The sequence below is a fragment of the Barbus barbus genome (assembly GCF_936440315.1).
Source record: "Barbus barbus genome assembly, chromosome: 31".
Classification (NCBI taxonomy): Eukaryota; Metazoa; Chordata; class Actinopteri; order Cypriniformes; family Cyprinidae; genus Barbus; species Barbus barbus.
Window position 1 is genome coordinate 26868490 of NC_136759.1, and position 23252 is coordinate 26891741.

The 23252-nt window shown below is 36.4% G+C and overlaps 1 protein-coding gene across 1 annotated transcript; it reads right to left on the reverse strand.

Moving 5' to 3' along the window:
• Positions 1-20212: 20212 nt before the first annotated feature.
• On the reverse strand, positions 20213-20860 carry LOC306851546 (claudin-3-like; the record flags this gene model as incomplete). Its single annotated transcript, XM_079387851.1, has 1 exon — positions 20213-20860. The coding sequence occupies one exon, from the start codon at positions 20858-20860 to the stop codon at positions 20213-20215; it is 648 nt and encodes a 215-aa protein (XP_079243977.1).
• Positions 20861-23252: the final 2392 nt, after the last annotated feature.

Consider the following 23252-nt stretch of genomic DNA (forward strand, 5'->3'; position numbering starts at 1 on the left):
CTGGCACGTCTACCCTCTCAGTCACAGACGCGGTGTTGCTTTTGTCTTCCGCAATACCCACAGTGAAGGGAGAGCCAGCACACAGCAAAGCGTAGTCCATATAATCCTTTAAATTACAATTAAACTTCCCCTCAGGTAACCATGATTTTACGGGTTTGTTTAATCCAAAGAGGAAAATATCCTTTAAAGCAACCTCATCAAAAGGGACCTTGTTGGACAACAGATAGAACTGTGTTACGTACTCCTCAATGGAAAGATTTCCCTGACGCAGGTCAAGTAATTGATTGAACGCGTCCATACCTGACCAGAGTCCGTTAGAAAAGCCGCTGGATTCTCGTTTGGCCGAGTATTCTGTAACAGGGGTGACGAGACGTGAGACGTGCGGATCCATTTGCAAAGCTTTATTGTAAAACATAGTGAGACAGGCAGGGTCAAACAGTGGCAAACAGGTATGGTAAGGGCAAGACAAAGCAATTCGTGGAGCAAGCGTGGGTCAACGATCAGCGAACAGTATCCAAAGGGGCAAGGCAGAGAGATAGTCCAGAAACGGGAGCAATAGTCCAAACGGGGAGCGAACAGAGTCCAAACGGCAGAGGCAAAGGATAAATCCAGTAAACAAGGGCAGGGTCAGACACGGCAGGAACACAAGGCAAGACTAAGACTGTGACAATGGCTCTGTAAAGTTGCTATCGCTAGGTGAGTGATAAATGCAAGCAATACTCGGCAGCGAGCAAGAGCAAGTCCCAGGCTTAAATAGTGTGTGATAATGAGCATCAGGTGTGATGTGTGAATGGTGACAGCTGTGATAATGAGCATCAGGTGTGATGTGTGAATGGTGACAGCTGTGATCTGTGCAATGCATTGTGGGAACTGAAGTCCAGTGTGCTGTGTAGTGTGAGAGTCAATGTGGTGAACGGGTGACCTCTGGTGGTGATTGTCCGGAAGAGAATGGACCAGATTCGTGACAGAAACAGTCTTCTCAGCATTTACTTATGAATATATGGTTTATTTCTCTCTCTCTACATTCATTGCTTTTCTGACAAGCCATGGTTTTTTTTTTTGACTAAATAAATATAAAGAAAATTTGACTAGAAAAAGACAGATAAGCTACCAAAATGCACAGCTATTTGTAATATATGCATATATGAGGAAATATTAATATATATTTGTACAGACAAAGATGTGCTACAGCAGGGGTTCCCAAACTTTTCTATTCCACGACCCACCTAGACAAGTAGAATCTATTTCAAGACCCACCAACATATTTGAGATAAAAAAAACAATTGGCTTTACTATAAGCTTAATCCTAATTATAAGCATAAAGCATATAAATAAATAAATTATTTAAGAAAAATAGCCATTTTATTTTATAGTACCAATGTAAAATTTCACTACTAATATTTACGTTTTCATTTCTTCATTTACAGAGGATAATGAGTCTATGAAAAAAAACCTCGAAACGCGTTCACTCTGCGGCTATGAACTCCACGCTGCGAGTGTTGTTAAACTCATCGCGGGCTTCAGCGCAGAATTTTTTTTAGCAAAGCACAAGAAGAGAAGCAGAATATCAAACAGTTTGGAGATTAAAATAATTGTGAAATAATTGTAAAAATAATAAACAGATGTCTCTCATTTTAAATAAACTCTAAAAACTGAGATGACAAATTTACTTCAGCCAGAAATGTAGTTTTGCAATGGTTGAATAAATGTTCAGCTATATCTTCAAAAGATTTTTTTTAACTTTGGCACATTTTTTTCTCTATATAGCCTAGTGATGATATGGCAAGGAAATAATAGGAAATTATGTTATGCTAGCAAGTGGAAATGTTTGTATAGTGTTAATTAACCCCGCATTTGTGCCCCACTCAACCCGTTACATGTGAAATGCTTTTAACAGACAGTTTATGGATTAAATGCATATGAAGGAACGAAAACAACAAACTCTTTACATCTCTCGACTGAGCCTGGTTTCCCCCAAGGTTTTTGTTTTTCTCCATTCTGTCACAGAGGGAGTTTTGGTTCCTTGCTGCTGTCGTCTCTGGCTTGCTCAGTTGGGGACACTTGATTTCTAGTGATTATCATCAATAATCATTGTTCATACAGATCTGTTAATTTCGTTTTGTGGGTCACCATTGTGCTGGAGAGTAGAGCCGGTGCTTCAGTCAATGATGAGCCACAAACATGGATGTTCTGCTGCTTTCTTTAAACACAGAAATTGTAGAGTTTCGGATACAGTGATGATCTCTTTAAGTGCTTTAGCACATGCGTGTGTGTGATGATAAACTGCAACGATTTGAGTTAAAGTCATGTTTTTAGTAACTTTATTATTACAAATTAAGTGTTTGCAGTTTTATATTAAGAAGTATTCCTTCTCAGTGGACTGAAATAAGTTAACCAAATGTTTGCACACCATCACAACAATTTTACAGCATGCAAGAGTTTGCTGTATCAGTACAATTGTAATTACTGATTTACAGAACTTTTGTAAATTTACAGTCTTACTGGCAACCAAAATTGTCAGTAAGTTACTATAAATTTTACAGCAAATTTTGACAGTGTCGCTCTGAGACCCTCACTGTTATTAAAACTCGTGGGCTCCCGCGCTTCAAAACACACAACGGATGTTTTAAATCCCGGCCTTTGCAATTCTAAAATCGCACTGAGCAATAACGCAATTCGTAATTAATCGTTGTATATAGTCCCATCCTAGGAACTCTGTCTGTGTGTGTGTGTGTGTGTGTGTGTGTGTCATTTAGCTGCCGCCAAGTGACTTTGTGTGACCCACCTTGTCCCACTCTGCGACCCACAGTTTGAAAACCCCTGTGCTACAGGACAGATTCAGTTCAATACATGATGTGTGTAGCGGTTTTCACCATAAGACCAGTAAGCAAAGAAATTACTTTAAACAATAAATCAATCGTGTTTTACCTCTCATTCTGCAGCATCTAAAAATCAGCACGACTGTCACTAGCAGATATGGACAAGCTGCCAGTACAGAACTGAGTATTTTGAAGACAGAGATCTGGGATTCTGAATGAAACACTGAAAAAGAGATACACAAGCACTTTATCGTGCATGCACTACATAGGAATGAGAGCATATGAAGAAATAAATCAGCTCACACATAAAGCAGTGATCATTTGAGACTCACCTCTGACTGAGATCCAGCTCTTGGGTGACTCTCCTCTCTCTGGGTGTTTGCAGGAGTAGAAACCCTCATGTGACTTTGAGACAGTAATGTTCATCTCTGTAGTTTGATTCTGGATGAGTGATCCATCTTTATAGAAATCAGCTCTGAGGTTTGATGGGGTTGTATGTCGATATAAACAGCGTAGAGTCAGATGATCTCCTTCAGTCACAGGATGAACAGGACCCTCCAGAATCACACCAGCTACAGAAACAGAGCAAACATGCACTGACTGCATAATTATATAAACAATATGATAACTTTGCATGTTTTTGTCCACTGATGCTTAATGCACTTGTTTAATCAACCTGCTTCATGCATTGGTTGTAAACTGCCAGAGAAATGAATAACTGCAGAAACACAGACTCACAGTGTACAGTGATATTAACAGGATGATGTTTCTCTCCAGATTCAGACTCACACCAGTACACTCCAGTGTGTGATGCATAGGTGAAGCTGATTGTACATGTAGATCCTGTTTGTGATCCTCGACGTAATGATGAACAATCTTCCAGCCGTCCACTGTCTGTGTATCTTCTCACTCTCCATCCTGTAGAGTTACTCTGGTCCTCACAGCTCAGAGAGAGAGAGATATATGTGAAGTGTTGAGTTCTGCTGGGACTGACGATCAGAGAGACTGGAGGAGAAACACCTGAGAAGACAATTACAGCTGCAGAGTTTCAGATCTGAGCTTAGAGACGCTCTGTATTCAATATGAACAAATAGTTTAAGTTCTGTTTGAACTCACCGGTGACCCACAGCTGCTGTGTGTTGCTGTACTGTGTTTTATAGATTGATTTCTCTCTCTCTGCTCTGCACACATAAACTCCTGTGTGATTTACAGCAGAACTGACAGAGTATTTTCCTCCTGCTCCTCTGCTGCTGTCTGAGAGCAGATGATAATTATCTGTAAAACCAGACAATGTATTCAATATTAAATAGTATTTGAACATTAATAAAATCAGTTAATTCAGATGAAGCACATAACATACCCGGTGAATCAGTTAAAGTGAACCAGCTGAATGTCCAGCCTGTAGAGAAGCTGTGAACCTCACAGATCAGAGTCACTGGATCTCCTTCAGTCAACCACTTCTGTGGAGAAACACTTAAAACTGCTCTGGGATCTGAAATAGAGAAATCACTCATTAATAACACATTAAACCTGTGTTTGTGTGTGTTTATGAAGAGATGATGAAGCTCACCTGATACTGTCAGTGTAACTGCATCACTGCGGAGAGACCCGTGTGATCCTTTAAATCCATCACAGGAGTATTGACCTGCGTCAGACTCAGTAACAGGACTGAATGTGTGTTCCTGTCGATCACTGAAAACACTGCTTAAACCTTCTTTATACCATCTGTAGCTCCAGCTAGTGACTCCTTCAGCATATATGTCACATCTGAGAGTGACGTTCTCTCCTCTGAACACATGTTGAGCAGGTTTAATGGTCACTTTGGGTTTTGGTCTTTCTGTACAATGACAACAATTCACAATAAAAAATAACATGAATAATAAAATAATAAAATGAGCTGTTTTTAATGTATAAACAGTTTATTGTAAAACACTTGTTATATCAATTTAGACTGAAGTGTTGTTTATAGCTGTTAAAGTCACTTCTTTGGTGTCTTATGAAACATTTTCTCTAATTTCTCAGAGCAGTTCATTATGTGAGGAAATATATTTGCTGTGTATTGTCACTGCTATTGGTTCGCTGAAATGTCTTCCTCACAACACAAAATAGCTTCAGAAGGTGTATTTATAATAATTTAAAATCATAACACTGTTTTCACAGCTAGTTTGTAACAGTGTAGAATCACTCGTATGTGAATATGTGATGAAATTCATTCACCTTCAGTTTGTCCAGACTGGATGTTTGAAATCAGCACTAAAAACACAAAAAGAAAATGTCAGCATTGAGCTGATACTGTGTACATTACATTATCCATATGAAGTATTCTTCTTCCTTTGCTTGTAAAACACCATCATTTTACTCTTAAATGTTTCTCAGCTTCACCACAGGTTTAAGTTATTTTTGGTAACACTTTATTTTGATTATTTTGATTTGATTATTTTCCTTTTGAGCATTCTGTTGACAATAAGTAACTTTGCACCTATATGTCAACTAACTCTCATTAGAGTACTCGACTGTCTGAATAATATCTGCTAACTCTTTATTGTGATGGTATCCCAACAGACACTCAGACTAAGTAATTTAGCAAGTGCATGTGAACTAATGCTAACCCTAACCCAACCAGTCTGCTAATACTCTACTAACACTCTAATGAGACACAGTAGATATGTACACTGTACAAATGAATCACGGGTCTTGTCATTTTTATAAAAAAAAATAAGGTGATAATTAAAAATAGTGAGTATATTTCATTAAATAAATTGTAATTCAGTGTTGGAAAATATTGAGGACTTTATTCTAATAAAACCAAGAGATGAGTTTTCTTTGTTTTTTTTAAAGGAAACTTAAGCAATTTTGATGAGGAACTGATTAAACTAAAAAAATTAAGGAAAGAAGGCTACCTATTTATTTTAAGATAATTATCTCAATTTTGCAGTTTTATTTTAGAGATGATTGTTAGTTCCCAGCATGCTTTGCATATGGTTGGATATGGAGAGTAAATTTTGAAATTAAATGCTATTTCATGTGTTTTTGAGTGAAGGGAAACATCTATTAATGTTTAATGTTCAGTTATGTTTGACATTTGAAAGAGTTTCTGTTACATTGAAATTTCCATTGTGCAGAAGAGTAGAGCTTATGGTTATGGATACTACTCGTCTAAAACATTAAGTCTTGTTCAGTGAGCAGTAGCTTTGCTAGTGCAGTACTTTCCAGTATTTCTCAAGTATTTTCCTACTTGAGCTGTTTGGCTGTATACAGTCTTTTAAATGTACAAAATAACTCAAAGTCAAATACAAACAGGCCTCACTCAAAATCAAAGAGTTTTTTTTTTTAATTAGAATTTTTGAACTGAATTTGAAGTGACGTGTGGTCAAGTATGGTGACCCGTACTCAGAAACCCGTACATTTAACCAATTCAAGTGCACACACACACAGTAGTGAACACACACCCGGAGCAGTGGGCAGCCATTGTTGCGGCACCCGGGGGTTCAGTGCCTTGCTCAAAGGTCTCATCTCAGTTGTGGTATTGAAGGTGGAGTGAGTGCTTGTTATTCACTCCCACCACCGACAATTCCTGCCGGACCCGAGACTCAACCTGCAACCTCGGGTTACAAGACCGATGCTCTATCCATTAAGCTACGACTGCCCTTAATTTATTTTAAGTTTGAGAATCAACTTAAAATAAATAAGCACATTTCACAATAAGTAAATAGCCCGTTCCCTTTTTTACACTGTGGGTGCAATGATACTTATAATCAACAGAATGTTTGAAAGGGACCATCAAAATAAAGTGAAACCTAAACTTGTCTATAGACCTTTTCATCTAACTTGTCTACACTTTCAAGGGTCTGAAAACTGTGACAGTAATAAAGATGAACTGAATATCTAAGTGACACACATTAAAAGCATCTGAGCAAAACAAACCAACAGAACTGATTCAACAAACATTATTACAAAGCACAAACACAACAACGTGCATTTCTTTCACAAACAGCACTAACTGCAAACCTGCTCCTTCAAGTTACCCCCCCCCCCCCATATATTATGGACTAGGGATCGATTTGAGAATCTGAGAGCAGCATGAAAATAAAAAAATTAAAAAACGAAAAAAATCAGGCACACTAAATCACTTGATCCCATTCATAATATAAGGGCAATTAACATTCACTGATATACACCCAGAGAAAGCAATACTCACAGAGCACAAGAGGAAGTTGACTGAGCTCCATACTGACCGAATAATGACGGTTAAAAACACAGACTGTGTTAAAACCTCAAGACTTCCTGATACCTACAGTCAGATCCAACATGACACATCATAGAGATACAAATACATCGTGTGTTAGAGAAAATGTTGCAAAAAGTTTTCAGAAAATGTCAAACTGACTAACATGCCAGTTTTGCACAGAAATGCCATGATTCAGTATCAATGTAACGATCTACACAAGTACACGAAGATTGGGGATCCAAACGCAGTTTATCAGGGTAATCCAAAGATGTAATCCTGTACACACACACACAATCCATACACAGGCGTAAGGTCAAACACAGGGTAGTGATGTTACTCCTGATACCGAGGCTTCGAAGCTTGTATGGAGAACATCAGGGACTTCCAGACAGAGCTCCGTATCGAGACTTGTATCGTTTTAGTGAAATGACATCACTAGTGATGTTCACAGCCTCGTTTGCTTGCAGTGCTTCAAGAAAGGCTTCACTTTTGGCAGAATCGAGCCTAAAGACAGAGGAAACATATTGTTTTTAAACTTCCACTCCACTGCCTTCTGTTCAGCTCACATTAATCACTTTCTCCCTCTTTTATCCAGTCTAAATAACTAAATAAATTACAAATAATAAGTTACAAAATCATGAAACATTCTGAAACAACACTGAGCATAAAACCTTTATTTAAACTTGAATTTATTCATATATTTGTTTAATTTGTGTGTTTACTATGTGAATGTATATGTTAATGTATCAAACCACATAGAGCACATTTTAGCGCTGTCACACTCATGACAATTTTTTCCTGCACCTTATTTGGCTCGAGCAGCAGGTGTCCCTAGCCTGCATTCAAAGCATCGAGAAATGAACAGTGTTGCCAGATTGGGGCGTTTTTGAATTTGATTGTGCGGGTAAATATTAGCTTGGGCGGGTGGACAAAATTTGGGCTGATTTGGGGTCAGTTTGGTGGTTTTCAAACATATAAATTGTATACGCTAATTGGTTAACATACAAGCCCAAGTGTGCATTTACTGCATCCAATCAGTCACCACGACGTTACTAAACACCAGAGTTGAATAGTAACGAGTTACATTTACTTTTACATTTACTTGAGTAAATTTTTTGGGTAACTAATATTTTTACAGTATATTTAAAAATGGGTACTTTTACTCAAGTACATTTGTAGAGAAAAAAACAGTACTTTTACTTCGTTACTGTGGGTGACGCTCCTCTCGTTAATTTATCTTAATGCAATACAAGTAAAAAATGCTTCAATTAATTCCAAACGCGCCATCTACTTTTCTCTGGGCAATGAGCGATGCCCGTTCGCGAATGATTCATTATTTTGAGTCAATTCTGTGCAAAGGCTTGATCAAACCATTTGGCAAACCAGTGAATCGGTTCGTGAATCAGTTTGAATGATTCGTTCAGTTCCCTGCCTGAAGTCATCTGAAGCGGTTCTCAGTCAGAGTTGTAACAGAGCGTTTACATTTTGCAGAACAGACGGAAGAAGATCCGTCAATGCATTTGTTTCATTATGTTCAGATGTTCTGTAGCGGTCATGTGAGGAGTTTTCACTCTTCTCCGTGTCAGAGGTTATATTTACATTTAGACATTTACATTTAGTCATTTGGCAGACGCTTTTATCCAAAGCGACTTACAATTGGGGAATACAAGAAGAGATTCATCTTGAAGAGGCAATCAGACAGAGGAAGTGCTCGTAACACAGAGTCTCAGTCATTGTTCAAATAAGTACAAGCTAGCAAGGGAAGGAGAGAAAGATAGAGAGAAAGATTACGTTTTTAATTTTTTTGAGTTTAGGATGAAGTCGAGTACTGCCAAAAGAGATGAGTTTTCAGTTGTTGCTTGAAGATTGACAGGGATCCAGCGTTCCGGATAGGGGTGGGAAGATTATTCCACCAGCCAGGAATGGTGAACGAGAATGTTCTGGAGAGTGATTTTGAGCCTCTCTGTGATGGTACCACAAGGCGTCGCTCACTAGCAGATCTCAGACTTCTGGAGGGGATGTAGGTTCGTAATAGTGAGTGGAAGTAGGAGGGTGCTGAGCCTGTGGTAGTTCTGTACGCAAGCATCAGTGTCTTGAACTTGATGCGAGCTGCCACTGGTAGCCAGTGCAAGGAGATGAAGAGAGGTGTAACATGCGCTCTTTTGGGCTCGTTGAAGATCAGTCATCAGTCAAGCTTAATATTTTTTAGAACCTGTGACATTTTGTTCAGGATTCTTTTATGAATAGAAAGCTAAAAGATAATAGACAGCATTGATAATAAATCAACATATTGGTATGATTTCTGAAGGATTATGTGACTGAAGACTGGTGCTGATAAAAATTCTGATTTGCATCACTGAAATAAATTACATTAAAAAACATTACAAATCTTTTGAACGGCTGTGTGTGTGTGTGTGTGTGTGTATATATATATATATATATATATATATATATATATATATATATATATATGTATATGTGTGTATATATAAATTGTATCTAAATATATATCTAAATAAAAATAGACTATAAATATTCAGTATATGATCCAAAGTAACTAGTAACTAACTACTCGAGTAGTTTTTGTTTATCCGATACTTTTTTACTCTTACTCAAGTAACTATTCAGACTATTACTTTTACTTTTACTTGAGTGCAGTTTTCGGGTACTCTACCCACCTCTGCTAAACACACACACACACGCACACACTGCAAAGAGACTGGTGCTGATGTTGACGTCGCACTTTTAGCCAATCACTAGGGATCAGCAGACAGACGTGATGATTCATGAGTAACGGGTCTTTAGTGTGATAACGGATCTGATTTTGAATGTATAACTGTTTTAGTGATCATAATGCCTATATATATAAGTTACATGGTGAGTGTTTTAACTCTCAAAACGTGAATTACACCTTTTGAGGGAGAGATGACACTGCAACTCCGAAATCAGAGCACAGTTAAATTATTTAATCAAAATCTATTTATATCTACGCGATCCCATCTTTTATCTTTTAAACGGTCCAGATTGGTATATCATTGAAAGCTGCAGGACTTGTTAGTTTTAACTGTGCAAAGTTCTGTATTATGTAATTAACTTCATGAAAGACTTCCTCTGTGAAATTATAGAGTGATACGAAAGTAAGAGCATTATTGATGTTGTTAATTTTTTTTACAGTGCATCATATATATACATTGATGAATGACACAGTTTTGACTGTCATGGTGTGTGCATGAACAAGTGTGAAATACCTTATGTTGCTTATTCCGATCACTTATATTGGCCACTTTTTTTGTATTTAAAGGAACACTCTACTTTTTTTTTGAAAATAGGCTCATTTTACAACTCCCCTAGAGTTAAACAGTTGAGTTTTACAGTTTTTGAATCCATTCAGCTGGTCTCCGGGTCTGGCGGTAACACTTTTAGCTTAGCTTAGCATAGATCATTGAATCGGATTAGACCGTTAGCATCTCGCTCAAAACTGACCAAAGAGTTGTGATATTTTTCCTATTTAAAGCTTGACTCTTCTGTAGTTACATCGTGTACTAAGATCGATAGAAAATGAAAAGTTGCAAAATGTTAATAATTTAAGTAGTAAGAGCCCACTGGGCAAAATTACGTCCAAAAGATGTCTTTTTGAAGCAAATCGCACCAAACGATTCATGCACGAATTGGAATGGTCCGATTGCAGCTGTTCTCGAGTCGACAACTCACTGATTCAAATGATCCGTTCAGAGCGAGTCTCCGGTGAAAATAACTCATCTTGTGAGTAGAGGTCTTCACAGGTCCAAAAATTCCTACCCGAACCCGAAGAGACCCGTACATGTGCTGCACGGAACTTACCCGGACCCGTATTTTATGTGAAAGTGGGACCCGAACCCGTGCAGACCCGAGAAATGCTTTTAATGTACTACCCGGACCCGATGCGGACCTGACCATTACTCGAAAGTTGGACCCGAACCCGGCTGGGAAGACACAGACCCGACACCTGATGGCACAGCAAACTGCTATTAAGTCAATAAACAATTTGCGAAAAAAATAATAAATTCCCTTAACCGTTTGCCTTCTCCCTGACTGTGATGGATACAATCCTCCTTGCCAATAAGTTTCCATCCATGTTTGGTTGTTCCTGTCTCTTGTTGACGGAGAGAGCCTTCTTAATCCACTCATTATTCCAGCTTTAAAAGTTTACTTGCTGTTACGGTCGGTGACGGATGACTGATGCAACTTCGCAGTTTTTTTTTCAGTTTCTTTTTCATCTCGAGTCAACTTCTACTGTTGCATTTAACCTACAATAACTTTTTGTTGGTTGTAATAAAGACTCGGAGCAATTCTGTTTTTGCAAAAAAAAAAAAAACCGCACAGAACAAGAAGTGCTTTACACTGCTGCGTGCGTTCGATAACAGGTGCGTCTCTTCAGTTTTGTTTCAGCTTTTTTTTTCTCACATCACTCATGAAGGAATCCATGATCACTGTCCGCTTGCAGTACTACATTAACTCTGCCCGCGCTCTGCTTCTGGCGGCTGAGGTAACACGTGTTTTTTGTTTTTTTTCTTTCACCTTATTTCCCGCTCACACTTTTCTCATCCTAATTTTACAAACTTTAAGTTACGCATGCTGACTGACACTGATCACTGGCGGGTGCGGTATTCTCCGATCGACTCGGGTATTACATACAATGTTAAACAGACCCGGGACCCGAAGTAATAGATTGGGACCCGACCTGGACCCGGCTGACCATTTAAAATATAGACCCGAACCCGTACGGATCCCGGGTCCTCCGTGAACACCTCTACTTGTGAAATCGGTCCACAAATCACACCAAACTGAACTCATCTTGTGAGTGCACGCGGGAGTGCAAGTGATGCTGCGAGAAGTAAGTTACCAATGTCAAATTTTAGGATTAATTATTGTAACTGAAAATCATATTTAGGTCAAAACTGTCAGTTGTTTGTGAACTAAATCTGCTGTAAAAGGTGATCTATTTAAGCCTACTGAAATGCTTGAATGCAGACAGATCAATGTCAGTGTCTCTGTGTTTTAGGTCAAAAAACGAAACATTAAAATAACACAGATTAAATAAAATAACTCATGCTCGTTCATATTCTCCACTGCTGTAACATTAGCAGTTTTATTAAAATGCTACGCATTTAGCCCTATGTTTTATATTGTTTATCAACAGTATAATTTTTTATATTGTTTAGATCAACTAGCCGAGTAGACAGATATATTTATTCATAACCATACTGAAAATAAGCAAATATTGTTAGCTGATGCTAACTGTCTAGCTAGCAAGCTTGCTGGTGCTAAGTTGAGGAATTTTTTAGATATAAAGTCCAAATATTTGTATTCAACCACCTAGATAGATTACATCTGGAGGAAGAAGAAAGGATGTGATGTTCAGAACATAACTACAGTAATTATCAGAGTGGGAAGTGATGCCTTCTAGGGGCATTTGGCCAGGGGTGTTTTTACACCACAGACAAGTTTTTTTTTTTTCAAGAAAAAAGTCATTTTGAAAATATAATTACAGTTTCCTTAAAATGTTCTTACGAACTTCCTAAGTTCTTTTGAGATAATTCCAGGTATTTTCAGCAATAATAAAAATATGTGCTAATATAAAATTAAATCAAGTAGTCTATATAAAATTGCTAAAATAAAATCAGTACTTTTTTACTTAAGTACATAAACTGAGTACTTTTGTACTTTCACTCGAGTAAAATTGAAAAAGCAGCACTTTTACTTTTACTCAAGTACTTGACCTGTGTACTTTGTCCACCACTGTTTGCAAATGGAAAAGATTCAAAGCATTTAAAATCCATAGGGATAGTGAGTTTATATAGCACTTTATAATATAGCTTGCCATGTGTGATCAGGGTGAGCTGACTTACCTCTAACATCACGTGTTTCCACACTGTATCTCCAGTAACACATCTGTACTGATCCTGCAAAATGAAGAACTCCAGATAAGTACAAAAATATTACATATTACAAACACAACCAGTAATGGAACATCTCGCTCTTCAAATGCAAAAATAAAATAAAATGAAAAAAACAAAAACAACAACAACATTATTTCTAGGTGGCTAATGTATTGAATATTACTGGTGGTTATAATATCAATTGTATGCATTAAATATTACAAGATCGGATCTTTGAATTTTGTTTAGCGTTAAATTTAATTTTAAATCTTTTAGTTAAAAATAAAATGTTGTATTTTCAGCAGCCAAATTTCTTGGTCCACACACGTGATAACATTCCGATATCAGAATGCATTCATAGATAAATTATAGGACACGATTAATTCACCTCCTGAGTCCATATAGCAAGAACTGCCAGGTGTGAATGGCCAGAATGACAAGACTAAATTAAGAATAAAGAAAGCTTATATCAAGATATACTTTATTCTTTATCTGCAGTAATAAAGTCTCATCTGTAATCCTCTGCCAATCACATCTGCCAATCACATTTTTCAACCTCTGCTGAAGTAGCGCGCCATCATGACGTAATATTTTTGGCACATGCACATAAAACAAAAGAGATACTTTGCATTCTGTACACAGATGTATAGTACAGTACTATTACATACAAATACAGTTCTCTCATAAATGACACAGTATGTCAAATATTATAAATTAAACTTAATACAGTTCATAGCGCCAAGAGCTGTTGATGAACATTTCAACAATAAGTTTCATTGGAGTATACTGTATAAGAAATTATATATAAGTTTAGAAGAAAAATACATTTCAAGTGCATTAATGCACATATATATATATATATATATATATATATATATCATAGACTAAATACACTTAAAATACATTAACAAATGTAATTTTGAAGAACACACTAAAGTTGAAATTAAAATCAATTATCTTACGTGTACTTTAATATATTGATAAATATATCAAAATGAGTGTACTTATTTAAAACACAATAAAATCATAATTATGTAAAATGTATGTTTAAGTAATACTTAATTATACATTATTATAAAATGCATTTTTAAAAAGTGCACTTAAAGGAACACTTTTTTTTTTACAACAATTTACATTCTCATTTTCCAACTCCCCTAGAGATAAATAGTTGAGTTTTACTGTTTTTGAATCCATTCAGCCGATCTCCGGGTCTAGCGGTAGCACTTTTAGCTTAGCTTTGCCTAGATTCTTGAATCGGATTAGACCATTAGCATCTCGCTCAAAAATGACCAAAGAGTTTCAATATTGTTCCTATTTAAAGCTTGACTCTTTTGTAGTTACATCGTGTACTAAGAGCGACGGAAAATGAAAAGTTGTGATTTTCTAGGCTGATATGGCTAGGAACTATACTCTCGTTCCGGTGTAATAATCAAGGAAATTAAAAGCACTTTTTAAAAAGTATACTTTTAATAATTGAAGTACACAAAAAGCACACTTCTTTTTCACAAGAGTACCATTATGAGGTTATTTAAATAATTTGCTCACAAGTGCACTTTATGTGTAATGCTATAGTGTGAAACTAAAGCAGTGTTTTGGCTGTCATAAAAAATGAAACTCATTAAATTGCTGAATCAATTAGACATCAAGATCAGGCGTATGAAACTCAAAAATGGTGACAATCAACAAAATGATTTTATGCTGAAATGCATGATGGGTATCAACATTTTAAACACACAATTAAAGCAACCAGTGTCAATTTAACACCACAATGTCAAGTCAAGAACCCAACAAAAGGAAACACTGCTCTCTTTGATGGTGATTTCAAACAAAACAATAAAGCATCTAAACCTCTGGTAATTCGCTATAAGAGCTTCTCTAGAGGTCTGACAGAAATAAAGTCAGTCTGGTGCTGTTTGTGGAGATGTAATCAGCTCTTAAAGCATTTAATGTCTTCTTTATTTCAGTTGATTTCATCTTCGGCTGTGTCTGAAGTCAGTTGTAGTTCTTGTGTTTCTCTTTCCTTCAGTGATTCTGCTTGATAACAGCATCTGTTCACCATTAATGATCAATCATCACATAATTATCTTCTTAACTCCAATCCTGCTTCAATTCTACTTGAACACTCTGTAGTGTGGAAACACATGAACACTGAGCAGTGTGGGGACTTTGCTGTGAATTATTACATAAATCTTACCTGTTTCATTCATGTTTGACTGATGTAAATGAATCACATTAAGTTTATTGATTTGTTTTATGTTAAAACTATGTAATCTAAATGGATGGAAATGTGTTATTCAATTGAATTACATAAAATGCAAATTTAGACCGAATCATTTTTTTGAGTGCATGTTTAAACTTTATTTATCCGTATTTGAACGGGTAACGCAATTTCTGAGAGTAACGCAATTTCAATTCTCTGTATGTATGTGCCGTACATGTGGAAGAATTGACAATAAAGCAGACTTGACTTGACTTGATATAAGTAGTCAAGTGGTCAAGTGCAAAGACTGCAGGTGAGTATTTGGAGAAGGGGTGAGTGTGAAAGAAGAAGTCCTACAGAAAAAGAAAAGAGTGTGAAGAGAAGCTCACATCAGAGTTTTTCAGATCTTGTTTTATTGCTTCATGCAGAACGACACTCAACACATAAGACTATTATTTACTGCTGCTTGCTAAGCATCACTTCTGCTTTCATAAATCTGTAACTTTATTACAGTGTTCATTCAATTGCTTTAAACAATAAAAATCATTATATTAGCCACTCATCATTAACCTCAGGCCATTGTGTAAAAGATTTCTCAAAACTATTAACACTATTCTTGTGTTTCACTGTTTCACTTGTGTTTCAACTCTAAACACATATTCAGCTCTTAACACCATCACAATGTCACCACAACCGGAAGTTCTCACCATGTGAACACTATTGTGCAACATTTGTACACACCAGTCAGAACCACAGTGTGTAAAAATATCCATATGTGAATTCATGTGCTGTGGGTAAAAAAAAAAAAACTGCATGTCTAGGACTTATTTAAAACTTGATAGCATTATTTTTATCTGGATACTAACTGTAAGCAGGTCTGTAAATTACAGTAGTATTAATGCTGCAAATAATACCAAAATATGCATTTAGAGAATAAATCTTATTCCTTTAAGTAAATGGCAATTATGCCTTTATTAACATATTATTATTATTATTTATTTATTTTAAGAAAAGCATCAGCTGCAGAAATAGTTTATTTAAAAATGAAACAAACATACAAAAGCATGAAATATTGGAATTTTTTTTTTTTACAAAGGTCTGGAGAGGGCAGAGGGGTTTGGTCCATAATAATAATAATATATTATTGGTCAAAAAGAGTAAAAACCAAATTGGTTAAACAGGTCAACATCCATGTTACTTGTTATATGATAAGTTATATGAAAATAATCAAAATTGACCCTTTCTATGTAAACAAAAAAAAATAGACATGAAAAATAAAAATATACATAAATAACTGGTGTATCCAGAATATCAAGACTATCCAGAGAACAGGATCCAGCAAAAACACAGAAGAACAGCGTGACAAAACAATACTTCAGCAACAAAGATAAGAGAACATGGTTTATTATATGGAGAGCTAAATGGATAAATTACAAACAGCAGAAGGCAATGAAAGTGATAAAGGGTGATGAGAATTGAAGTCCACAAGCAATAAACAATGATCCGGGAGGAGAGCTCTGTGGTGGCTGTCATGGGCACTCCAGGAGATGGCTGAGACATCCTAATTTACATCCTAATTTTTCTTAAATGTTTTAGAAAAAAAAAGCTGTTATTTTACAGATATTTTCTGGATAATTATTGTGAAACATTATCTGTGAAATGTAAATCTACATTAGCTAGCAGCAGCACACATGAGCTAATCACTACATCAGCAACTACACTGTTACTGCCTTTAAATAAAGCAACATGCAGCATAACATCAATGTTTCTTAGTCTTCTCCTGGACTGAAGCACAGACTCTACTCTTCAGCACAATGATAACCCATAAAACTCAGACAACACAAACCCTTTCAATCCCAACAGAACATGAAACACTAACAGATCTCTCTACATCTCAGCATCTTCACTTATTACAAACCAGTCTGACTTTATTTATTTCATACTAGACTTCTTAATTATTAGCAGAGGTTTAGATGTTGATGTTTTATTGATTAAATAGTAAAGTTTAAAGTCATAGTTGTAGAGATAAGCATTTACTTTAGTTGGGTTCTTGATTCTTGACTTTTCAAAGTTATCTTTTCTCTGGCTGCTGTAACTCTGTGTTTCTAAAGCACATTTGCTATAGCAAAAAACAGCTAGAAACTGTCTGATAAATGAAGTATAGTACTTGTTGATGGTTCTGTTGATTTGGTCATTATGTTCAGGCGTGTGTGTTTCTGTTATCATGTTCAGTCCCAGTGTTGTCGGTGTTAACCTTGTGTTTGGACTGTTGCTCTGAGTGGACTTTTGCCATGTGGGTTATTAAAGACTACTACCTTTGTTCATCTTTGTGCATATAACTAATACTTCACAACATGTTGTGACAATGTGACCAATAACATCCAGTTTCTTCCCTTCAAACACAATGTTTCTGTGTTTTGAGAAAGCAAGGATCTTTCCTCCAGTGACTCTGGCTGTCTAGCAGCCCTGGTTTCTTACCTTCTCCAGTATCGGTCATGTGACCTCAGCTTCAGAGGAATCACTGTTGCGAACAGAGTTGAGTTTCCCCGGGAACAGTCGAGATTGAACAAAGAGAACTCTGTGAAGCACTTCCAGATTGGGATCATTTGCAGAGAGCACCAGCATTTCAGCTCAAGCCATTGGGCCTAATAACAGAGTTATTCGTCAGGAAAGTGCACACTGTAAACGTTTTAGTGTGAAATAACAGTATATTCTAACTTAATAATTGCACCACTTCCACTGTAATTTCCCAGTGGGACTTCTCGTGTATCTAACTGCACTCAGAGATTACTTGTAAACAAACAGCATCATTTCCAAGCTCCAAGATCCCAAACAAATAATAGTCACTAATCACAATTATGGTGACTTCAAAAAAATTAACAACTAAAACAACTAAATTTATTACATTGGCACAGTTAAAGACAGCTATAACGTGAATTCACAGTAAAACAAGAGCAGTAAATTACTGTGATGGTAGCATTATTCTGCTGTTCATTCACGGTTGTTGGTAAGAAAATGTCCCAGCATGCACTCTTCACAGTAAATTAATTGTAAAACAATACTCTTTAATCCTGTGAATTCCTGCCAATTTTTTACAGCACACATATGAAAGGTATGAAAGGCACATATGGAACCAAAAAGGTTTATAGCTTTACAAAAGAAAAAAAAAAAGATTTTGCTGATGAATTATGTTATTATATTTTGTTATCGTTTGGAAGTGCCTTTGCATGAAGTCTGTTAAATGAATAAAAGTCTGTACATGCAATCAGCTTAGAAATCTCTTAGAAATGCAGTTCACTTTTATTTAATTATTTTAGCTACTCTGCATGTTAATTTTAACTCTCTTTTATTTCTGTGCACAGCACATGCATACAGTTGACATGACGATTTGCAGAATATTGACCATATTTTTTAGAGTTTTACAGTGCTTTCAACCATGTAATATTGACTAATATTAAAGATATTGTGCATTCAGCCAAATGTATATATTGTGTTGTATGTATTTTGATATTTTATCTTCATGTATGCTAAAAACATGTCTTTTTATAGTGCTTACAAAACAGTAATAAGTACATTCTGTCACCATAGCATCTGGATTTTTATTTTATCAAAAGGAAAAAAAAATCTATTAATGATGTTAATGTTATCAGGGTAGGTAATTTAGCCTGCATGCTGTCCTTAATTGAGCTGACACTGATCCTGTGTTTATAGAAACAGGTGGCATACCCTGGTAAAGTGATATGCTGATGTATGCGTCACCCATATGAGGCCCTCTTCAATATTTTACGCTGGCGCTGTTAGAAGCTGCCAAAATTGGTTCTCCATCATGTAATACAATTACAACATATTTCACAACAGAATTAACAGAAGTGGTTTCTGACTAAGAATTTTCCTTTTTATTTATTTGTTGATTTTTTTCTCCATAATGAAGCTAAATAACCTCTGAAAAGTGCATTTGTGTAACTCTGCTGTTTCTCTGTTGTTCTGTCCCTTACATGCCACCGTTTGCCACCTGCACTTGTTAGGTGATCTGCTGATGATTACTGCTGTGTATTTGGCTTTGCTGCTAACTGCAGGTAACATGGCCCCATGGCTTGAGTTTCAAGTTTTCTGTAGTCATCATTACGTTCTCATAAACGAAGAGATACAGAGATGATTTCAACCATCCATACTCAAAATTCATCATGGGTTGATGTGTTCATTTATTGTTGTACTGGAACACAAAGGTACAACATCTTAATGTTCCTGATCAGCACTACACACTACCCTGCACAGACTACAATATGGACACTATACGACAAAATGACCCTCCACAGAAACCTGTACTCCTCAGCTGTTCTTTCCACCTCAGTGCTCATAAATAAAGTACTCCAACTCCCACCATCCATACCTCCCACAACTGTGGACCACACTTAAATGATCCCTGGAACAGCTTTTAGTTGAGTTTGTTTAGTTATTTTCAAAAGTTAGCATATAAATTTGTGGCAGGAAGTGTTTATGAACCAAAAATATACGCACAAAGAAATGTACGTGCTTCTCAATTTCCATTTCTACAAACAGATAAGAAAAATCATATAAATAATGCAAATTACAATTTAAATCATACACAGTTTGATGGTTTAAAAAAAGATAAGGATATTTTAAATTCTACAACATATAGTGAACACACAGTCAACCAGTCTGTGTTAAAATACATCTAAATCAAACATAAAATCTTAGTGCAACTAGTCCAAAAAACTAAAAGAAATTACCAATAAATGTAAAATCAGCTTAAGGCACCTCAGCTAACTAAAATTATGTTTCGTTGAGATTTCATCTGAACATAACAGACCTAGTTTGCATTTTCATAGCAATTACAAAAGGCCATTTCTCACTGTCAGTGTCATTACATTCTGAACAGCCAACATTGCACTTACATGGAGACCAAAGGCATCAAACATGTATCTCCACGATGGAGAATGCATGGCATATTTTCACTTTTTTCCAGAAAATGATGCCCGTGTATTGAGCACTGCAACACTGAGTTTAGAGTTGTCCTTTGTTTGTTTCACACATAGTCTCTTCTGTCATAGCCTCCCCCACCGGTCGAGCGAGACGCAGGATACAGCATCCGAGACGGGTTATATTTTTTCTCCTGTGGAGGGCAGGAGCAACAAAGCAACGATCCCCCCAAAATCAGGAGCACAGCTGCTGCCCAGCCGATGTAGAGCGCCGCTCCCAGCTCCCGTCTCCGGGCGTCAGGCAGCAAAGGGTTGTAAAAGTCCCTGATGATGCTGTTTGCAGACCAGGACAAGGGAATCAGCTGCATAAGCCCAGCTACGATGAACAGCACTCCTCCTAGAATCATGACTTTAGCTTTGGACGACTCTTCTTCAATGCAGTTAGTGCACTTCGCTCCTCCGATGGACACCAGTACAGCCAAGACGGTCAGAAGGATGGATATGACTGTCAGGGCTCGAGCTGCTTGAAGGTCCTGAGAGAGCGCCAGCATGGAGTCATAGACTTTACACTGCATCTGTCCGGTGCTCTGAACCACGCAGGACATCCACAGGCCGTCCCAGATGATCTGAGCCGTCACGATGTTGGAGCCGATGAAGGCTGTGACCCTCCACATGGGGAGAGCACAAGCCACGATGGCCAAAAGCCAGCCCAGCACACATGACACCATACCTATGAGCTCCAGGCCTAAAGACATGTCTTCTCAAAGGATCCGTGGGAGTTATGCAATGCCAGAGATGCTGTTAAAATAACTGGACAACTGTGAGGGAACCTGCAGTATAAGCCTAATTTGAGCCAATGCCTCGAAGCAAACAGAGCGCATACGTGACAAAACAAGTGTCCTTTATACCCCAGATCAGGTAGAGAGGAGGAGTCTGCTAGGATGGAGACATTACACAAAGGAAGAGCTAGTCACACCAGAACAAAAACTGCCCTCCATTACTGGAAAGTATTGGGAATTCATCGCTTCTTTTCACATCAATAGAGGCTGTCAATGCTTGTGCACAATGACATGAATTTATTTTGTAAAGGTATAGACGAAACAAACAACTGTAAGATATTCTTTTGAATGGATTTTTGAATGGAAGTTACTAAATTATTTCAATTATTGTCATCCATGCAAAGGCTGTGTTTATAAGGAGCTGGGTTAGTATGTTAGTACAGAAATCACTAACTGATGACAATTATTGCCATTTTTGGTTGGAAAACAGTAGCAAAGTTCACATTATATGGGTTGCTGCTGTGCACAATGGACTTTTCCTAAAATAAGCAAATTTTGCAGCTGATTTTTTATTTTTTTTTGATCAAACGTTCCAAGTTGTTTTAATTAATAGCTTGAATGTGAGTAAGTATGGTTGGGAGGGTTACTGCAAAAAAAAAAAAAATGGTAACACTTTAGAATAGGGAACACTTATTCACTATACTACGACTTTTCCCTCAATAAAGTCCTAATTTACAGCTTACTAATAGTTAGTAAGGTAGTTGTTAAGTTTAGGTATTGGATAGGATTAGGGATGTAGAATAAGGCATTAATATGTGCTTAATTGCTACTAATAAATGGTTAATATTCTAGTAATATGAATGCTAATAAGCAACTAATTAAGAGACCCTAAAATAAAGTGATACCAAAAATTTCATCAGTAACATAATCCAAGTATCACAAGTAATGATTAATGATTTATTTTGGATTACGTCGAAGGCACATACGTAAATAAAATCAAGAAAAAAGCAATATGATCTAAAATATGTTTTATTTATTCTTGACCTAAAACAGATTATGCATGAGTAATGTTATAAGTAATGTAGTTGTAACTTTTTAAGGAAAAAGGACACTGCCTAGACACTGTGTCATGAAATTCCAGGATTTTCAAACAATTTCATAAAATACTTATTTTAGAAACTGTTACTAATTTACCATGTCTCAGACACCTGTTGTATTAGGCTATGTACAGTACATTGCTATGGTAAATTCACAAGGAGAATTCACAGCATGATGTTCGTTGCTGGATAATTAAAAACAGCACAAACAGACTCATAGATATTCATTCTTGCATTTTAGAAACTATATCTGATTCCAAATGTGTTTACATAGCTGCACAATAAAAGTCAGACTCACCTGACACATGCATCTTTCTGATATCAGTATGGTATTCATATTTTACTCTTAGACTGACGTTTGAGCATTTAATATTTTGCATTGAATATCTTTGAACTGACCAATTATGTAATTGGCATAATACCTATTTTACCTGACTAAAGTAATCCAGAATTAACTGTTTTATTCACTTTTTTTATATATATATATATTCCATACAATTCCTTTTTTTTGTATGAATTTAAACACATTTGCCATCATGTAAATTTTTATCTGTCATTAAAATAAAATAAAGGTAGTGCTTTCCACTATTAGGCTACAAGAAAGTTACAAAAACAAAAACTTTTGTTATGAGTTTTTTTTTTTTTATTATTAATTTATGTATTTGTTTATTTATTTATTTACTTAGTCTTATCAAGCACTGTGTTGCAAATTTCTGTGGTTTTATATTCTGGTCACCTGATTTAATTAACAATAGCCTTTTAATTATTCTGCTGTCACTATAAGAATCTTTTGCTTTTCTTCCCAAATCCTCGCTTCCATCTCTCTCAATCTGTTTTCACAGGGTTGATTTGAAATGTTATTTTTTTCTGTTAAAGCAAACACTTATATCATATGAGGAATAACTGAAAATAGGCATTATTTGAAAATAATACACATCAGAGGTGGTAATGTGGCCACAACATTAAGTGAATGCACCCTGTTTTCAGCATATAGTTTGTGTAGGGTGTTTTCAAAAGTCTTAGAAATTCACATTTTTAAATTAATAATATAATGAAATTACATTTAAATTGTCCAGTGTCCATGGTTTTGTAGGTGGACTTTTAGTTTGTAGTCCTGTTTGTTTCCTGTCTGTGTTTTGTAGGCCTGTTGTAGTTCTTTTTAGCCACCCTCATTACTTCCTGATTGTTTCCAGGTGTGTCTTGTTATAGTTAGACCTGCCTACACTGTATATACCACTGCATTTCTCATGTTCCTTTTTTGGTTGTTTTCC